A 20,043-nucleotide genomic window follows, 5' to 3' on the forward strand; every position below is an offset into this window, starting at 1 on the left:
ATTTGCATGTGCTAATATGATGTTATGTGCTGCAATGTAGGGCTCAGTTGATGAATTTCCTGAAGTGCATTTCCTGAACGGCTTGGAACAGTGGTTGGGAGGGTATCTGCCGTTGAAGTATGCGTTTTTCACCATAAGATTCGGCTCATCGAGCGTAGTCCAATGTTTTACTCGGTCACCAAACATCTTGAAGCAAAGCTCGGCGAAGTAGGTGTAGTCCTCCCTGAAGTGAAATGCAGAAACAGCCGTATATACGCTTACCGAACCTCCGGGCAGCGACATATATCTTAGAAATTCTTGTCAAAGCTGCGAAGGAGAAGCTCTGGGCTCAGCCAGGAGCGGTATCTGTCTTCGAGTTCTTTGGGTATGTCGAAATGATTCAGCGTCACAAATGGATGTATTCCTGCTCCAATTGTATCAAATGCCAGAATAAGAGAGTGAGACTGAACTGAAGGTCTGCCTGTTTTGAAGGGTGGTAATTGTGGAGGAAGTTAATCACTTGGTAGCAAAGAAGGTCGTGTACATTTTCGTAGCAGGCCGTTGATGAGGCTGTTGTAGAATCTAACACCTGCCTGATTAACACCTCCGAAGCGACCCTCTCTCTAATCAGGGGCATTCATTCAAAAAAGGTACGTGCAAGTCAAGTAAAGAAGGGTTCAGTGCTATCTGAATCTGATAACTGATGTACAGTATAAGACCTGGGAGGTCGAATACGAACTTACTTGGTAGTATTCTCGACCAGGACAATGAGACTCTGTATGAGTCGATGCCGAGCGAATGTATCATCTCTATGTCCTCCTGTCAGTGTTGACTCTGAGTTAGCTTACATCTCATGCATGTATGATAGAAAATAATATGTATGCATTGATAAAGGGCTATGGTTATCCGCTCTTTCTGATGCTTACCATGTATCGATGATAATGGTCAACAGCTATATCACCATTACTTCCGTCCATAATCTTTCCTGGTTTGTGAGTAACAGTACGATTAAGCAGGCCATCGAAATTCAGGCAAGTGTATGTAGTCGTAAAAGAACAAATGTTTTAGCTGCAGAAGTGTGTGGTGGTGGTGGGCCCATGCTAGCAAACAAACGCTTCGCATCATCTACAGAGATCAAGGACCACCTCTGCAATTTGGTCTATTGTCGTTGATCGAATCCAATATTTACAGCAAAACTGCCGTACCTAGTGGTTAGTGGGCCCCACTGCAGGCCTCTCGACATCACCATTGCTAATCCTGGGCGAGTGCGTGTAATTGAGTTCCCTGTATTTTCCTAGCCTTGCCCAATATTAGCAAAAAGAGAGAGAGTAAAATGCACTAACGGTATTTAAATTTGTGGTGGAGTGTCATCCAAATCCTTAACTTTCAAACTATGGATTAGGATCTTGAACTGGTTAAATGTGTCATCTAGGACCAAGATGCCTAAACTACCCCTCTGATTGCTGATGTGACGTTGCCCAAAATCTCCACGCTGGCAAATGTGTCTGGTTCTACTTTATTGGCCGAAAGTGCATTCCCAAGAAAAAAAAAATCTATCATCCAATCTCTAAGATAGACAAAGTCTGGTTCACCAAAGAGCCTTATCCTACGTCAGTGCCTCGTCAACCTGACTTCCATCTCCTGACATCGGTACTTGTTTTCTAGTTTACCTGCCTTAAGAAAGATAAAAAAGGGAAAACATAAGAATTGGATACCATGTCGTAATGTCCACATACGAATTACGTGAAAGAGTGTTTGGATGATCAAGAGGAAATTTGAAGGAAAATGTCTCTTTAATGTGGAGAGACGAGAAAGTGCGAAATTGACTTGTACTTTTCGAAGGAATTTTGACGAGAGAGTGTTTCCCATAGTAATTTTTTACAACCATTAATTCCACAACTAAAACAACATCGAGTAAAAATTTTCTATCCTAAAATTATTTTTTCTTCCAAAAATCACTATTTCTGAGAAGACCCTTAACTAGTTGCCTAGTGTAATACAAGACTCTCATCTTTTGCCTTCTACTCAATTATGAGTTGTTTGGATAGTTTAGATCATAATATGCATCACTAAATCTTACGAGAGGCCCCCTTCATATGGGTGAAGACGTCCCAATTGCTAGGCCCTTGTTGTCTTCCAGATATGCGCCTTCAATCTAAAATAGGGATAAAAAAACATCATATATATAATAACTAACACACTAAATATGGCACTGCAAAGGCAAATCAACAGTATTACTGCTCAGGCACTTTATGCATTGATCTGCGATGAAGAACCAGCAGGTCCTAAGTTCCTAACTCGATTCACGAGCCAAGCTATAGATCGAGTTCGCCGTACCTGATAAGACTAAGTGCCAGCGCCGAAGAGGAAGGAAGGACGGCGTGAACTCGCTCCGCCTGAGCCCGGTGACTGAGGGGACGAGGGCGAGGAGGACGCAGCCGAGGCGCGTCATGACGGCCGGAAGCTTAGCTCTCGTGGTATCACCACGTGAAAAACAGATAAAAAAATATAATTTAGTGACGAATTATTATACAATTTGTCACTTACATATTTTTGATTGGGATCGAGTATAGATCGGTCATAGATAATAAGTATAGATCCGTCGAATATAATTATTAAACCTATCACCTATAAATTAATCATAAGTTATAGATCTCTCTGCACCCGTCGTAAGTGACGGGTAATCTTATGACATATCACTTATTACTTATATCTGTTATAAGAGTTGACTAGCTATTATGCACACCGAATAGTTACTGAACAGTACTGCGCGTATAGTAATTGGCGATTTTCTCTGGTTATGCTATAGACTCTTTAATATCTTGTTGATTTGAAGTTTGAATTAGTACAGGTTTTTGAAGGTTTACATCTCCCTCTTTCCTCTCTTTCTTTAAACCTTATTTGGTAGATTTCTTATGCTTTGAGTTGTAATCAACCGTTTTGCATCTTTATCCAAAATCTTAGTACGAGTGATTTGTATTTATGTTAGATTTGATACTAGATTTATCCGATCTAGCGTGAAATGCCACAGATCTAGTGTAATTATATGAAATTTTTAATCTCATGTTTAATCACATAATTAAAGTAATTGTTAATGAAGAGTGAATGTTTTTATATTAATTGTAGATGACAGATAAAAGTTGGATGTATCTTGAGATCCGGACTTGTACGGAGTACCTAAGCGGGGTGAAGTATTTCATGAGTGCTGCTTTGACGCATATGAAAAATCATAGCAAAATGGCAATGTATTGTCCATGTCACGATTGCGAGAACGATAAGAAATTCCTGAAGCCAGACAATGTCAATGCACACTTGATCATGTGTGGATTTAAAGAGAATTATACATGTTGGAACAAACATAGCGATAAAAGCTTTAACGAGGGAGAGATGGATCAGGGCCTCCATGCCCACAGTGTATATCAAGGATTTACACCCGGTGAAATGGATCATGATCTCAGGGACGAGGACATATTAGGTTTCAATGATAATGATCTCGAGAATTTTGTGTAGAATATGGAATAGATGGTGTGGGATGTCGAGCGACATGACGAGTATAATAATGGCTAGTTTGCTAAATTTCACGAATTTATGCGGGATTCTAAGACGCTCTTTTATCATAACTCTAAGGAGAAGTACACACAGATTTTTTAGAAACTAAAGTTTCTACAGCTGAAGGCAACCCATGGGTGGACTGACAAGAGTTTCGAAGCATTATTGGATCTGTTAAGGAACATGCTACCGGAGGGTAACTAGGTGTCCGAGGGCGTCTACGATGCAAAGAAAATAATTTGTCCTTTAAAACTAGAAATAGAAAAAAAATGCATGCATGTAAGCAGGATTATATCTTGTTTCATAGAGAATATGCAGAGCTAGATTAATGTCACATTTGTGAAACCCATCTATATAAATGTAGAAATGATGGTGGTGATAGAGATGGAGGGAAGAAAAGTAAAGAGCCTCCTAGGAAGATGGTGTTGTATTTTTCTGTAATTCTCTATTTGAAGCGTCTGTTTGTCAACAGAAAGAAGGCATAATTGGCGCGTTGGCATAAGGAGGACCATAAGAATCACACAATGATACAACACCTGGTGGATTCCACTTAATGGCGAATTATTGATCCCACATTTGGTTGGTTCGCTGAATAATTGAGAAATATTAGGTTTAATATGAGCACAAATGGTATAAATTCATTCGGTAACATGAGTACCTCACATAACACTTGGCATGTTGTATTATGGATCTACAACCTTCCACCCTAGCTTTGTAACAAGCAGGAATACATTATATTATCGATCTTGGTATCAGGACTGAAAACAACCAGACAACAATATTGATGTGTACCTCAGGCACTTAGTCGATGATATTAAGAAACACTAGTTGGAAGGCGTTGAGGTTTAGGATCAAAACAAGCAAGAGTACTTTACCTTGCACGCCATATTGTTCGTCACCATCAATGATCCATCAACACTTCATAACTTATCAGGTCAGAGCAAAAGAAAAAATGAAACTTGCCTCCATTACTTAGATGACATATGCAATTTGAGGTTGAATAACTCAAAGAAAATAGTGTACATACGGCATTGACGTTTCCTTCAGAGGAAGCACCCGTACCAAAACATGAATAAATAGTTCGATATCACAAGGGAGAAAACGTTACCTCAAAGACATTTGAGCGAGGAAGATGTCCACTATCAGCTTAAGAATATCAATGTTGTCCTTGGCAAGCGAAAATAATTCTCCAAGGATGATAAACAGTTATGAATATGAAGAAAAAAATCAATACTATTCGAGCTAGAGTATTAGAAAAAATTAGATGTTCGTCACTCTTTCGACAACGTGCATGTAAAGAAGAATATCTGCGAGTGTCTGACCGGTACATTGCTCCAAAAGAAGGAAAAAGGAAAGGTTCATGAGAACATACGAGCTGACCTTAAAGAAATAGGCTTAAAGTCGGAGTTCCATGCATGTGATATGGACAAAGAAAAATACCTACCCCCATCAGCTATCACTCTCTCCAAGATGGAGAAAAAAGGATTCTGCAAGTTCTTGCACAGTGTGAAAGTTCCCTCCGGTTACTCGTCCAACATCGCAAGACTTGTTTCAGTGAAAGAGCTGAAATGAATTTCATCTTGATGAAGTCACATGATTACCATGTGATGATGACGTCGCTACTTGCGGTAGCTATTAGGAATATCCTCCCAATAAAAGTTCGTGAGGCTATCCTGAGCCTGTGCTTTTTCTTCAATGCAATTGAGTGAAAGGTGCTCGATCCAGACTTGTTGGAGAAGTTAGAAAGAAGACACTTTGAGACTCTATGTATTTTTGAGATGTATTTTTCACCTTCCTTTTTTGATATCATTGTACATCTCACTGCTCACGTTGTAAAGGAGATACACTACCTTGGCCCCGTATTCCTGCATCACATGTTTTCATATGAGAGATATATGGAAGTTCTCAAGTCGTACGTAAGGAATCGAGCCTTTCCTGAGGGATGCATCATGCACGGTTACGCGACGGATGATGCATTAGAGTGATATGTTAATTACATTGACCCAAATAACCCAATTGACGTGCCTAGTCTCGTCATGAGGGGAGGGTCGCAGGTGTAGGGGTCCTAGGAAAGATGGCAATAACTTCTAATCAAAAGGTATACAACTAAGCTCATTTTCTCACGCTGCAACAGATAAGCGAAGTGTGCCCATATGTCGATGAGCACAAGTAGATTCTAGTTGAAGAGAATCCAGGGTAGACCGAAGCTTGAGTTGCGAAGCAACATATGCAAAGATTCACTACTTGGTTCCGAGGTCGAATCAGACAATCGAGTACTCCTAAAAGGGCTCTGATAAAAAAACTAGCATCAGACCCTATATACACAATTATGACATATCAAGGGTACGATATAAACAGATACACATTTTACACGGTTGCTCAAGATGAGAAGAGCATGTACCAGAACAGTGGTGTCCGTATATATACTTATGATAACGACATGCAGAGGGGCATATATCGCAGTCAAATAGAGGAGATCTGAGAGCTGAACTACTTGAGAATCAAGGTAGCCCTATTTCGGTGCCGTTGGGTACATGGGGCAAAGGGCGTCACTAATGACAAGTATTGATTCACTAGCATTGATCTCAAATATGTTGGATACAAGTCTGAACTCTTCATACTTGATAAAGATATTCACCAAGTCTTTTTATGTGACTGATACAACAAAGAAGAAACGCTATATGGTTCTCGCTGGGAAAAAAACATATCGTCGTAGTTGCAAACGTCGTTGATGAGGAGGATTTCAATCAATTCGATGAAATCCCCCCTTTTGCTACTGCAACCGTAACACGCCTTTCGCCGACCGAGAAAACTCCATACTTGCGCTCCGACCATAATGAAGGGATCCATGTCAAGAAAGCACGAAAACGGTGAATTTGAATTTGAGTGTCAAATTTGAATTTGTATATATTAACTTTGTAATAATAATGTCAAATATGTAAAATTAACATGTCAAATTTGATTTTTAGGTTTCAAGTTATTTGAATTTGTAATATTAATTTAATTTTGTAATACTAAGTCTTTGCTTTTGCATAACAATTTATGAATTTGAACTTGGAATATTTCTGTCAACAGATAGGTGATGGGTCATAAGAAATAAGTAACGGGTGAAGAATGTCACATGTCACCTGTATTATTAACCCGTCACTTGTTATAAGTCATATGTGACGGGTTAATGTCATATGTGACGGATGACAATCATCACCCGTCACCTATGTAATTGGTGACGGGTGACAATCTTCACCCATCACCAATGATCATATATGTATATAGCAAGTCCCCACGTGCCCTTCTCCGTCTCAATTTGCCTAAGTCATTTCCCGTGAGAGCTTGCTAGGGTTCGCCGCCGCTCGTCTCCATCATGCCTCAGAGCCCGCCTGTGCCTCTCCACCGCCCTCTGCCCTCTCCTCCACACGTCGCCGCACTCGGAGCACCACCTCCCTCATCCCCGACGCTCCGCCCTGGCCTCCTCATCCCCGACACGCCGCCCAAACTACAAATTTTATTACAAAACTACATATATTTTGGTAAAATTATCGTAAAACTACAGATTTAAATAAAAAATTCATAAAACTACAGATTTAACGTCAATTTTATTACAAAACTACAGATTTTAGAAGAGTTGTTCCTAGCCCCATTACCATGATGATAGGGCCTCGCTTACAGTCTCACAAACAGATGTTCACTTATGAAACGGACCGTTTGGGAATTCATATGACTGCAAGCAGGACCCATTCGTCAGGTTTATAGTTCTGCTATAAAATCTATAGTTTTACGATAAAATTGATGTTTAATTTGTAGTTTTGCGAAACTGTTGCTTAAATTTGCAATTTTGCGATTTGCGATGATTTTAACAAAGTATCTATAGTTTCATGAGCTCCTAGACAGTCTGTTTTATGAACTGACAGTTGTTGTGAGACTGTAAATGGGGTCTGGTCATCATGGTAACGGAGCTAGGAATAACTCATCTAGAATCTATAGTTTTATGATAAAATCGATGTTAAATTTGTAGTTTTATGAAATTATTGTTTAAATATGTAGTTTTACGATATTTTTACCAAAAAATTGTAATTTTACGATAAAATTGACACTAAATCTGTAGTTTTGTGAAATTATTGCTTAAATATATAGTTTTATGATATTTTTTTAAAATATTGATAGTTTTACAAAATTTAATCTACTTTCTCTAAGCATTAGTTATGAAAAAATTACAAAGTAATTCACAAGATAATTTTATTATTATCAATTTCATACGAGAAATCAAAATATATAGTTTTACATACTAGTCCAAAAGTATTTCATTTACACTAAAGGTTTAAGTGTAACAACAAGCGACGACATATGTTTCGGTGGTAGAAGTCAAGCACGAACAGTTACAACTCGTAATCGGCGTGCATTTCTTCCTGTGCAGCAAGCAGGGGCCACTGTCGAATTTTCTGTTGTAGTATCTTGATTACGATAAGGCCGTCACATCAGTCCAAGTTATTCTTTTTTAGAAAAGAAAAGTCCATTCAGGCCGATTTTATAATGAAAAGATACAGTAATTTTGCTTTGGCCAAATTGTGCGTGGGTGCGTAATGCACGTCATCGTATGCAGTTGAGTAGCAGAACAGTAACCTTGAAAAGATACAGAAGGACTCACTCGAACCTGAAGATATCGCGGGCGTGATTCAGAAAAGAAAATCTAGTAGCCAGCTACCTAGAACGGCCGACTGACCCAGCCAGGAGTCGCTCCCGGCCGTGCCAGACTTTCAGTGAGAGAAGTCTGGCGGGGGAGCTACAGTGGAGTGCATTAGGGGCATTTCACAGCCGTTGATTCGAAGATGGATGGATTGGATCAACTGCTACAGTGATGCTACAGTGTTCTGTGCTACAGTACATATCCGTGGTACAGTAGATTCGAACGCTGTAGCTACAGTATCCTCAGTAAACAGTGATTAATTAATACAGAGGACTGTAGCACAGACACATATTACTGTATAACACAGTAACCCCCTCTGCATTAATCGCCATTAATGCAGAGGATCCGTGTCCGGCCGGGACACCATTAACGGAGCGGAGCTGGATGGACGCCATGGATGCACGCCACACTAGTAGTAGTGCAGGGCAGGCACGCCACGTGGTGATCACATCAACCCAGCACACGAGATCTTTCGGGGTTACAGCGGAGATGGACATGATGAAGTGCCCTGTTCTCTTGGAGGCCTGGGCAACGTGTGTTAGGAAAAGTGGAGAATATCTTCCGGACTTGAAAGGGATAGGCTATAGGTAAACAGCTTCAAGATGATAATATCTTAGCGAAGAACAGTTCTAGGGAGAAAAGGTCAAAATCAGTTCCTTTCATAGTACTGGGCCTGAAAGGGGGTGCACAGCTGGCAGCTGACAACGAACCATGTAGCAACAGCAGGTGAGATAATTGTTGGATAGAGGTCTGCACCAGCTTAAATGTTGAGCAACTTTGTTGGCGGCGGTGTTGTCCCGCGTGGCGTGGCTAAGGCGTGCGAGTGGCACGGGTTCTTCTTGTGGCGAACCACGGTGTGGATCTGACGCTGCTCGATAAGGCATATCGTTGCGTCGACAATGTCTGCGCACGGCCGCTCGGCGTGGACCCGGCGCTGATCGACAAGGCGTATCGCTGCCTCGACACTGTCTGTGCGCGGCCGCTCGCCGGGAAGCAGCGCGCGCAGCGCTGCCCCGGGCTGCCTCCGCAATTACCGCTATAGGTATCCACACTGTCTTTTTAATTACGCAAAAACAAGAAGAATCTGGCCGGCTGGCGGGAAGCGAAGACGGTTAGCTCTTGTACCATTTGATCTTGCAAGGGTTAGCTAAGATGATAATACATCAACACTATCATCGCATAAACGCATGAGGCATTTAAAAACCAGGACCGGCTGGACGATACTACACTGCTTAAGTCCTTAAGTAGGATCGTTTGCAGCTAAAGCACGCTACCGTGTACCTTGAAAATATACATGTCCAGCACGTCTTGAAAATATATGTGTTTTAAGCCTAGGCTGTGATACCACTCTATTACACAAAGTACACACTGTCTGAACCTCGCGTCTCGGTAAAAGTCCATAACAATGGCAAAAGCCATCACAGTGGTGCTTGCTTCGCACCTTCTAGGCTATAGGTCTCAATTGCGTGACGCACTGCCTCGATGGCCTCGAGCCTCGGCAAAAGCATATAACGATAGCAAAAACCCATTACAGTAGCACTTGCTCTGCACCGTGTATGTCATAGGCCTTGGTCGCGTGACACACTGTCTTGATGGCCTCGCACCTCGGTAATAGCCCATGACAATTGCAAAATCCTATCACAGTGGCACTTATTCTGCACCTCAAAGGCCATAGGCCTCAGTCGCATGACGCACTACCTCGACGGCAACGTGTCTCGACAACAGCCCACGATGATGGCAAAAGCCCATCACGGTGGCACCATCTTCGTACCTCATAGGCCATAGGCCTCGGTCGCGCCAAGCATAAAATCCTCCGCACCTTGAAGGTCATATGCCTTCGTCACGTCGAGCACTGAATCATCTGCCACCTCGTAGGCTGTATGCCTCTGACGCATCAATGTTGAACCCTTTGCTACCTTGCACGACGTATGCCTCCGTCGCGTCGAGTGTCGAATCCTCTGCCACTTCGCAGGTTGCATGCATACATCGCGTTGAGCATTGAATCCTCCACCACCTCGAAGGTCGTATGCCTCCGTCGCATCGAGCATCGAATCCTCTGCCACCTCGAAGGCTATATGCTTTCGTCGCGTCGAGCGTCGAATCCTCCGCCACCTCGATGGCTGTATGCCTCCTCTACGTCAAGCATCGAAACCTCCACCACCTCGGACAAAAGATCTCATAAAGAAATTACTAGAGTGTTGTGTCATCGCTCTAATCGCACCTAAGGATCCCTACAGTCGTGCCCTCTACCAGCTCGTGATTATAGGATGCGATGGGTTGGGGGGAATAACACTCTACGCAATACACACTGCACATAAGATGGAAGACGTGCTCTCCATTCACTCGCGGTTGAAAAGTGTGAGGGGGGCAAGGGAGTCATGGAGTAAAAAGGCTTAGCCGATTCCGCACAAGTTGTAGGATTTCACTTACTCTGCCAAAACATATTATTTTCAAAGCAATTACATGAACAATATAAGAATCAAGATCTAGATAAACTTATAAGGGATTTGGGGGTATGCTAAATCCGGGGCTTCACCGTCATCATGCCTCCCTTAGCCTCGCAGTCGACTCCGCCTATGGCCTCCGTCGCGGGGCTCCGAATAGGGGGAAATGACATACCACTCTAACTTGAAAGATAGTGCACGCCGTGCCGCCAGAATATTCTCCGTGGTATTTGTGAGCGATTCATACAACTTCATTGCGATCACAACTCCAACCGAGCCGCCTTGCGTTGCCTCGAGAACACAGAGACTCATCAGAATTGCTAATCCAAAGGTATCTCTGATTTTTTTCCTATTTACTGAAACAACAGTACATTGCCACGAAAGGACATGTGCCTACTCAACAACAGAGTAATAAGTTGTAGGGGCACCTGATAGTTCTCCTTGTAGTTGCGGACGGCGGCACCGTGGGACAGAATATGATGTTGTGCGCCGCGACGTACAGCTTCCTGTGGGAGTTGCCGCTGTTGCAGTCGCCGAACGGCGCGGAGTAGTGATTCGGCGGATACAACCCCAGCATCTACTGGAACTTGGTGAACAGGTTCGGCTCGTTGAACGTCGTCCAGTATTTGACCCGATCGCCGAACTCCCTGAAGCAGACCTCCGCGTAGTGCTCGTACTGCTCCATGAATGATGCAGTATCACATTTTTGGTCAGTTAAGCGCAGCTGAAAACTGTTTGGGTGATGGGCCTTCTGATCACTAGCACATCAACATGGGTCGCCATCGGGAGAGGTGTACCAGATTCCAGCCTCCAACCAGCCATCGTGCCGGATTTCCAGTTCGTGCGGCACGTCAAAATGATTCAGTGTGACAAAAGGCTATATTCCTGATTGAAATATGTTCAAACGTTTAAGCAAAGAAGCCAACTTGACAGGTGATATATGAGCATTGGAAGGAGAAGGACTCGCTACCTTTCGGCAGGAGCGCATCGATCAGGCTGTTGTAGAAAGCTATCCCAGCTGAATTGACACCTCCAAGCCGGCCTCCTACCAAGATTATTCGACATCTAGTTAACAGTTGAGGCCGCCAATTGAGAAACCAAATTGATATGTTCAATATCTTTCTCAACACAAAAGTGATTAAAAGAAAAAATTTTAAATTCAATTCCATTATCACTTCTAATAGCTCTAACTTTACCTGTGAGATCAACATGCAATCTAAGAAATAGATTTCTAAAATGATCCAAAGCTTCATCCTTAAATGTCATAAAGAAAACTCAAGATTATTTAGAGTAATCATCAATAATAACAAACACATATCATTTACCTTTAAAAGATTGTACTCTATAAGAACTAATAATATCAATATGTAAAAGTTGATCAGATGCATTTGTCATGACCATGATAATAGATGGATATAAACCTGAATGTATTTTACCATGTCCAAAGAAGATCATACTAATTTGCAATTACTTTTAAGCTTAGGTAAGCCACGGATAAGATCTAAATCACTATCACGAGTAAGATGATCAAGATTAACATGACCAAGTCTAGGAAACCAAGGAATAAATCTTTAGATACCAAAATGTGATATACTAAAAACAAGATCACCCGAAGCATCTAACACTTTACATTCATTTTTATTAAATCACACCTCAAGATCTTCATAAATCATTTGTGAAACAAAAAACAAGTTAAATTTCAAGTTCTCAATAAAAGCAACATCCTTAAATATAAACTCGTCATTTATCTACACCATAATTTTTACCACAACAGAAGTAGAAGAAGCATCCCCAAATATAATCCTCTCAGTACTAGATGCATGTAAAGGGAGGAGAACTAATTCTTATCACCGGATATGTGATGTGAGCATCTTGAGTCCACTAGCCATATATTCTCCTTCCTCACCTAAAAAGCCTACACATAAGCATATGTCAAGGTCTCAATATTGGGATTAGTAATAAAACATTTAAAAATTCAGTACTAAGACACCCGACTAAAAGTAGACAAAACACAAGTATTCTTATGAACAACATGTGTATTAGTTTTTCTTGTGTTATAAGCAACAAAATATGATGATTGTTTCACTTGAGACAAAAAAGAGAAATCTCAACCTCATGAGAAATAAAATGTGTCTTTCTCAAATTAGATCTAGCTTTAAACCTTTATTTTCTTTGCTGTTTAAGTTAGTCTAAAACAAAAATCTACTTGATGAGCATCTCTACCACAATGAGTACAAATTTATTTAACATAATATTTATATTTAGAAAAAAAACAAAATTTGTATTCATGGTAGAAGATAAAAATCTAGCAGACTTAAAATAATCTTCTTTGGTTCATCAAAAGTTTCAAATTTGCCACGATCAAAAGCTCTAAAAACAGTTGAGCATTTGACTTAGAACGAGCATAATGATTAAAACATAAATCTTGTTTGCATGTACTTATCTTAGATATATCTATAATTAGGTTTAGATTTTTCTTACCCTTAGAAAAACGTTCTAAAGTTCTTTTTAAATAATCAACTTATTTAGACAAAGCTGGGCACTTGTCACAAGCAACACTTATGAGATTCTTTTGATTATGATAATTAGAGCATGAAAGAACTTCATGAGTAATCATATTAGTAGCTATTTGAGAAACTCGGCATTAGCACCATTCAATTTTAATTCAAGAATTGAGCAGTTTGAACAAGAAGTTGGATCAAACAAATTAAAAGTTAAATAACTAGCATTACTAATTTGTTTATTATTCAATAAACCAAGTTCCCCATTCTTCTCGATTTCATTTTTAAGTTTATCAAGAGTGGAACTATGAATATCTCTAAGAGAAGTAAGCTCACAATAAATTAAGTCATATAATTTGTAAGCATCATCATTAGAAATCAAAGTTTTAAGTCTTGCAATTTCATAATTAATCGATTCAATTAAAATATTATGTTTCTTAATTTTCTTATTTCTTTTCTCTAAAAGAGTGCCAAGACGAACAACAACGTTAGATCATTCACCATAAGCAAGTAATATTCCGTTACCGTCGTTGTCATGTTTATCTTCGGTAGAGCTTTCCTTATCAAATCACGTACTATCTTGCCCTTGGATATTGTGTCATCTTCGTTACTCTCTGAATCCACATTACTCAAATCAACCTGCTCAAGTGCCGAAAGAACTCGATGCATTACCTTACGGTTGAAAGACCACTTATTTTTCTTGTCATTGAAGAACATTTTTTCTTCTCATTCTCCCCCTTTAACATTTTATCTGCAAGCTTAGGACAATTAGGATGGATATGGTTAAGGTCACTACATTTATAGCATCTCTAAGGACCTTCACTTCTTCTCCTCCTCATCCTGACATTCTACAAAGCTTTAGAAAAACGAGTAGAAAGAAGTGATAACTCTTCTTCAGCAATCTGCTCAAGCTGATCATCAGTTAATGAAGAAATAGCAGACAATGAAATATTTGATGAAGAATATTCAATATGAGATATGTTAGGTTGAGAGATCAAATCAATTAATTTATTAATTTTCTTACTAATAAAAATATCTAGCTCGTGAGTTTTTAATTTAGAATAAATAACACCTAATATAAGTGTACTCATGACTGTAGATTCTCTAATAGATGTAACTTTAATCTCTAGTACTGGCATATGTAAAGCTCATAGTAATCGACGTGTATTCTCAGTATCAGTATATGTAACATTAACAACATATAAATTGCTAAAAATTATTAAATCAAGCAAAAAAAAAATCATCTAGTGACTCATCAGGTTTATTCTCAAAACGCATATAATATTTCTTAAATAAATCCTGACGTACCTCTTTTATAGTGGTTGAGTTCTTATGGTAATCATAAAGTGTTTTCCATACCTCATATGTTGACTTGAGATATACAACTCGGTTAAAGTTGCTCCTTCCTAATATTTAGATAATCAGGTTCCTTGCTTTATTGTTCGCTTTGACATGAGGCATGTTCTGCACCGTCATTTCGTTATTCTCCGGAACCTTGTATGTCTTGCAGACATTCTCCAAAATAGCAAAACCTTGTGCTTTGATGAGATGTACGTCTTCATATTCGTCTTTTAGAACTGAAAATCAACACATCGAAAACACAAGGTTTTGTCGAATATTTATCTGACACTATATTTCTAATTATCATTTAATATTAATTAGATATGTGTCTAGTTCTAGTACCACTTGTAGAATCATGTATTACAGGACGACGTCGATTAGAAGGGGTAAATGATTGGTTACTATTTAAAAAAAATAAAACGAATACGCAACAGAATTTAAGACAAGTAATTCTTAAGCTATTAGAGAACTGGTAATACTCAGAACTAATCACCCTCACGCTAAGCCAACCTTCTGCGTAACCGAAAAACTGTTCAACAGTATCGGAGGTGAAGGTACAGAGCCTGAATTTCGTACTACAGTAATTCCAGCAATACTGACCCAAACAAAAACCACGAGGACTTCTCAAATTCAAATCCGTTTGTTGTGAAACTTGGCATACATGATCTAGACATTCCTATGGTTCAAAAACAATGTATAAAAACGACGGAATTACGATGAACTCTAATCTGATCTGACACAGACTAACCCTCACTAAAACCAAGATTACTCCCAAACCAACTGATAAAACTTGATGAAATTTCCAGGTAGAAATAGACTTCACTGCGAATACATTTCAACAAAAGGAATTCAAATCCAATGGCTAGATTAAAAACTGCAATCAATCTACGGATGCTGAAAAACTGCACGAACTCACTGAATTGAAAACCAACCGTAGGACACAATTGCTGTCGAATTGATTTAGCTTTATTGATCAAATCATGTCACAAGTGCCTACCAAAAGCACCATACAAAAACTAGAGGGTGCCGGCCATCAAACCCTAGAAGTAGCTGTTGCTTCTCGGTCTCTTGTTCACGCACAAAAAGAAGCTCCAAGCAATCGCCGTCTAGCATGTTCAGTCGCACTTTTTAAGCTTCAAATAAGGTATCGTTCCCCTATATCGAGCTTCATGCAGACTTTGTAGGAATCCTTTGACCATGCGGCTTTGTACATATGGCGGCTCGTGAGACGGACGAGCCAACGGCTGGTCACTCGGGTGTCTGGTCATGTCGATACGCCCAGGCGCCCAGCCCGACAGAGACCGCGCCGCTCTGCCGTCTCGCTCCGCCCCTGCTGTCGCGCGGCGCGCGTGAGAACGACGCGATCTCGCGCGGAGCCACACGGAAACGTCGCGTCATGACCGCGGCCCGACGCCAAGGCCGTGCAATGTGCATACGCACATGGAGAGAGAGAGCGAGAGCGATGCATGCAGCTCCTCCGCTGCGCCGTCCGAGCAAGAAACCGGCGATAGCAACAACGTACCAGGGGCCGGAAGGCCACGAATTTGGGCAGGTAAACACGGAACCTCTCCGTGCCAATGGTGGGCAACCGAGCATGGTTTCACATTCACCAGCCAGAGAACGCAGCGTGGCGGGTGAGCGGCGACGTGTGTGACGCACAGGATTCCGCTGACTTGTATGATCGTGACGTGGCTAATGTGGTGAGTAATTTGTTTGGATTTTGGAGCCAGAGTGTTGGTTTTCCGCGGTGCCGATTGAAGTATTGTTGCCAACAGTTACCGACCACTATTTTCGTGCATTTCGCGTAAATAAATCCACGGTGCCGATTTTCGTCTGGTTTGCTTCTCGTTAGAGGCCATAAGGATAGAATTTGCCCCCTCTATTCGTCTGGCAACCTCTATTCGTGAAACACGGGTGAAAAATTAATGATAGAATTTGCCATGATCGATTTACCGTTCTATGCGATGGTTTTATTTCCTCTGAACTCAGCTTGTTGTTGAAATGTGTAATAAGGGCCGAGCTACGTGCATTTGAAATGCAGAGGCAAACGGGATCGCCCTTTATGCTTAGCAAAAACCACATGCATGCTTTGCACATGGATAAACGTTTGCAATCACCGGAGCTAAACTGACACGACAAGTACATAATTAAATTTCAGTGCGTGTTTAGCTAGATTTAGGAGCAGCTTTACTGTTGCTCATTGGATACGCTGATGTTGTTTAAATGGTTTATAGCGGGACAAATTCACACCGTTGGGCGGTGGCATCCCGGCGATCAACTGTCAGGTATATTGTCTTAAGCACCCACCGTGCGAGTTGTTGTGACCACGGTGCCCTCTAGTTTTAAGCATGTAGAACATGCCTACTTGGGACTAACAAGACACTTTATTCAGGATTACTGTATACAAAGATCAAGCTCTTCGTTTTCATAAATTGAAGAGCTGCATGTTCAATCACATTTTTCAAGCTTTAAGTTAGGCATTTGCTCTATTGAGCTTCAGGCATGCTTTGGAGGAATCCTTTGTACCACTGCGCGGACAACTTTGGCTTTCTTTCCTGTGTTTCGTAATCAACGTAGTGAAGTCCAAATCGGAGGGTGTATCCAAATAGCCACTCAAAATTGTCGACAAGAGACCAGACGAAGTAGCCACGAACATCAGCTCCATCCCTGGCAAGTTTAACTCAAATGTGTCAACCGGGAACAGTTCAATATCCATTTAATTGTTAAAAAGTTTAGGAAGATTTGACGACCTAAAGGTACATGCACGTAACTGACCTGATAACTTTGGCAACTTTGGTGAGGTAGCCATCAAGATAGTCTATCCTGCCCTTGTCATCAAGCCAATCATCAACACGAGCATAATTATCTCCACCTTGTGCATAACCTGAGGAATTTTTAGATTATATATTGGTACAACTCTGAACTTGAGGGAAAGGGAAAATGAACAGCATTGGCAGTTGAGGTAATTGTTCTGTACCATTTTCGGTGATGAACATTGGCAGATTGTTGTATCTCTTCATGATGTAGGTGACCATCTTCTCTATCCCGTCAGGAACAACGTAGAACGTTGGCATCGCTGTCTGCTCAAGCACGCAGGGTCAAATCGAGCATTTTTCTAACGTAAGCGCAATAGGTTAGTTGGCATTTCAACTTCAGGCATATCCATATCAACTTACTGGAGGCCCGATAGGGAGTCCGTTTCTCTCTCCGGTGACGGCCACCAGCTCGTGCTGGGTCTCCTGCCCCAATGGGCAATCTGACGAAAACATGCAGTCCTTGGTGTACAGGGTTGTGTAGTGGTTCACCCCGATGAAGTCCAGCTTGTAACGCAGCTTCCTTCTGTCCTCCGGCGAGAAGCTCGGCAGCCGGGAGCCCAGGAGCTGCCGCATCTCCGGAGGGTAATCGCCGTAGACTATTGGATCAAGAAACCTGCAGCTAGCAACGCAAAGCCTCTGTAAATTATGCAAGTGCAGCTCCATGTTTGTTTGGCACGCAGTGTTGGTGATTTCTCACCATGGGACATCGAAGGTCAGTGCCCGTTCAGTCGCCAGCCGGTCCTCGGGTGCATCCGTGAGCGGCTCGTACCAGGTGGTGTACATCACGATGCCGATCAGGCCCTTCTGCTTGCTCTGCAGATTGAACCAAATGTACTAGGGTGTGAACGAACACGACTACACGACCGCGTTGCCTTTACACACCACAGTTATGATGATCGGTTACCTGGTACTTTCGCTTGTATATCTCGACGGCGGTGGCGTGGGACAGGACGATGTTGTGGGTGGCGACGTAGGGCTCGGCGTCGGAGTCGCCGCTGGCGCAGGAGCCGAACGGCTGCGAGCACCGGCCCGGCGGGTAGGTGCCGACCATGTAGCCCTTCCGCACGGCGGCGTTCGGCTCGTTGAAGGTGGCCCAGTACTTGACGCGGTCGCCGAACGCGGCGAAGCACACGTCCGCGAAGTACCCGAAATCGTACTGTATCTCGGCGCTGAGCCAAGCTCCGTATCTGTCTTCGAGCTCTTGCGTTATGTCGTAGTGGGTCAGTGTGACGAACGGCTGTATTCCTGCTCCAGCAAAACTGTGTTCAGAACTGACAGGGACCTTGGAAAGTTCAGAACTCTCAACCGTGTATAGAAGAAAAGAAATACAGAGGAGAGAATCCAAGTAAAAAAGAAAGTACATGGTTATAGGAGATTACCTTTGAGCAGAAGTAAATCGATAAGTTTGTTGTAGAAATCAATTCCTGATGGGTTGACTTTGCCGAATCTCCCTTCTGCCCTCGGCGAATGCAACATTTTATTTGCGTTAAGATGAGCTGACACAGATTTCGCCAGTTGAGATAGCTTGAGACTTCGATGTGTAGAACTTACTTGGAAGAATTCTGGCCCATGAAATCGAGAACCTGTAGGCATTTATGCCGAGAGAGTGCATCAGCTCAACGTCGCCCTGTCAAAGAGCAAGATTGGGGCAGTTCAGGTTTATGCAAAAAAAAAAAACAATTTTCAGTACGCTGTAGGTGTAATATTCTCACCTCGTAACGGTGATAGTGATCATCGGCGATATCCCCGGTACTTCCATCTTTGATTCTTCCTGAAACATATTACTACTTCATCATCCTCGCAAAAAAAAAAAAAACACTACTTCATCAAATTTGAGTTTGCAATCCATGACAGAATAACGGTAACAGTATGTCAGTCGGTATATGATAACTTAACAAGCTGCGTCATGTGGTACTACTTCGACACTCCACCTTGTAAAAAGCTTTCTTTCACATGAAAAATGGTTGGTACCAACTTACCTGGTACATGAGTGAACACATCCCAGTTGCTTAAACTCTTGTTGTCCTCAAGGTATGCACCTTCAATCTAGGGGGACAAAAACATTACAATCAGCACGGTTCATCGAATTCCTCATACTGAATTTAGCTAAGCATGTCAGTAATTCAGTAGTAGTTCATCATTTTACAAGCAGCCCCCTCCCCCCCCCCCCCACCCCCCAAAAAAAGAAAAAATCAACCATCAAACCAGATGAAGCCCAAGCTAGACAGACCACAGCCTGCGATATTCACATGACTCTCTTAAACGAGGATTTGTTCCTTGCGACAGGATTTTTCTCTAGAGAATGAACGAGGCGATGTGTTCTTCTCACATCCCTTCCTCATCTGAATAATTTGGCGCCACAAATTCAAGACCAACTGCACGTACAATACCTTACTGATAGGCCGGACACATATCCGGTAAGAATCTAGAGGTGAGACCGTGAAGAGATATCTAAGACCTGACCTGATAAGAGGAAGTGGCCGTGCCAAAGAGGAACGACGCAGGGAAGTCGCTTCTGTCGACGGCAGAAGTCCATGGCAGCAGCCACAGGAGAGAAGCAGCAGCGAGCAGGAGCCATGTTGTCTGGCCTGCCATTCTGTGTGTATATGACGCTATGGTGTAGTACTACTTTGCCTAAGTACAATGTGTTGTTTCAGGTGAAGAACGACGAGAGGCTGAACTGAAGCAACGCAGGCCTTTTTGTGTGATCGCCCTCAAGTTTCTATCTACTT

At 41.9% G+C, this 20,043-nt stretch overlaps 1 protein-coding gene and 1 long non-coding RNA gene across 3 annotated transcripts; both read right to left on the bottom strand.

Moving 5' to 3' along the window:
- On the bottom strand, nt 1-1,003 carry LOC133888879 (uncharacterized). The gene is made up of 4 exons (XR_009903839.1): nt 906-1,003; nt 723-798; nt 524-602; nt 1-403 (listed from the first exon to the last, which is right to left on the bottom strand). It is a non-coding gene; the product is annotated as an uncharacterized LOC133888879 (long non-coding RNA).
- Nucleotides 1,004-16,860: 15,857 nt separating this feature from the next.
- Nucleotides 16,861-20,043, bottom strand: LOC133889018 (beta-glucosidase 18-like). 2 transcript variants are annotated; one of them, XM_062329447.1, is made up of 11 exons: nt 19,775-20,043; nt 19,291-19,357; nt 19,024-19,082; nt 18,863-18,938; nt 18,691-18,765; nt 18,216-18,556; nt 18,009-18,124; nt 17,672-17,924; nt 17,473-17,575; nt 17,271-17,379; nt 16,861-17,162 (listed from the first exon to the last, which is right to left on the bottom strand). In XM_062329447.1, exons 1-11 carry the CDS (start codon nt 19,904-19,906, stop codon nt 16,982-16,984), a joined length of 1,512 nt encoding a protein of 503 aa, XP_062185431.1. In that variant the 5' UTR covers nt 19,907-20,043; the 3' UTR covers nt 16,861-16,981. The 2 variants fall into 2 exon arrangements, with proteins under 2 accessions (XP_062185431.1, XP_062185430.1); XM_062329446.1 differs by having other exon boundaries at nt 17,672-17,930.

This window comes from Phragmites australis, chromosome 13 (genome assembly GCF_958298935.1).
Source record: "Phragmites australis chromosome 13, lpPhrAust1.1, whole genome shotgun sequence".
NCBI lineage: Eukaryota > Viridiplantae > Streptophyta > Magnoliopsida > Poales > Poaceae > Phragmites > Phragmites australis.

Bases quoted from the DNA above. Each gene is read 5' to 3' on its own strand.
- LOC133889018 (XM_062329446.1), bottom strand. From the start codon at position 19,906: ATGGCAGGCCAGACAACATGGCTCCTGCTCGCTGCTGCTTCTCTCCTG. The intron at 18,939-19,023 runs GTGAGAATATTA...GCTCTTTGACAG, and splicing joins ATCACTATCACCGTTACGAG to GGCGACGTTGAGCTGATGCA. The intron at 17,931-18,008 runs GTGAGAAATCAC...TTGCGTTGCTAG, and splicing joins CTGACCTTCGATGTCCCATG to CTGCAGGTTTCTTGATCCAA.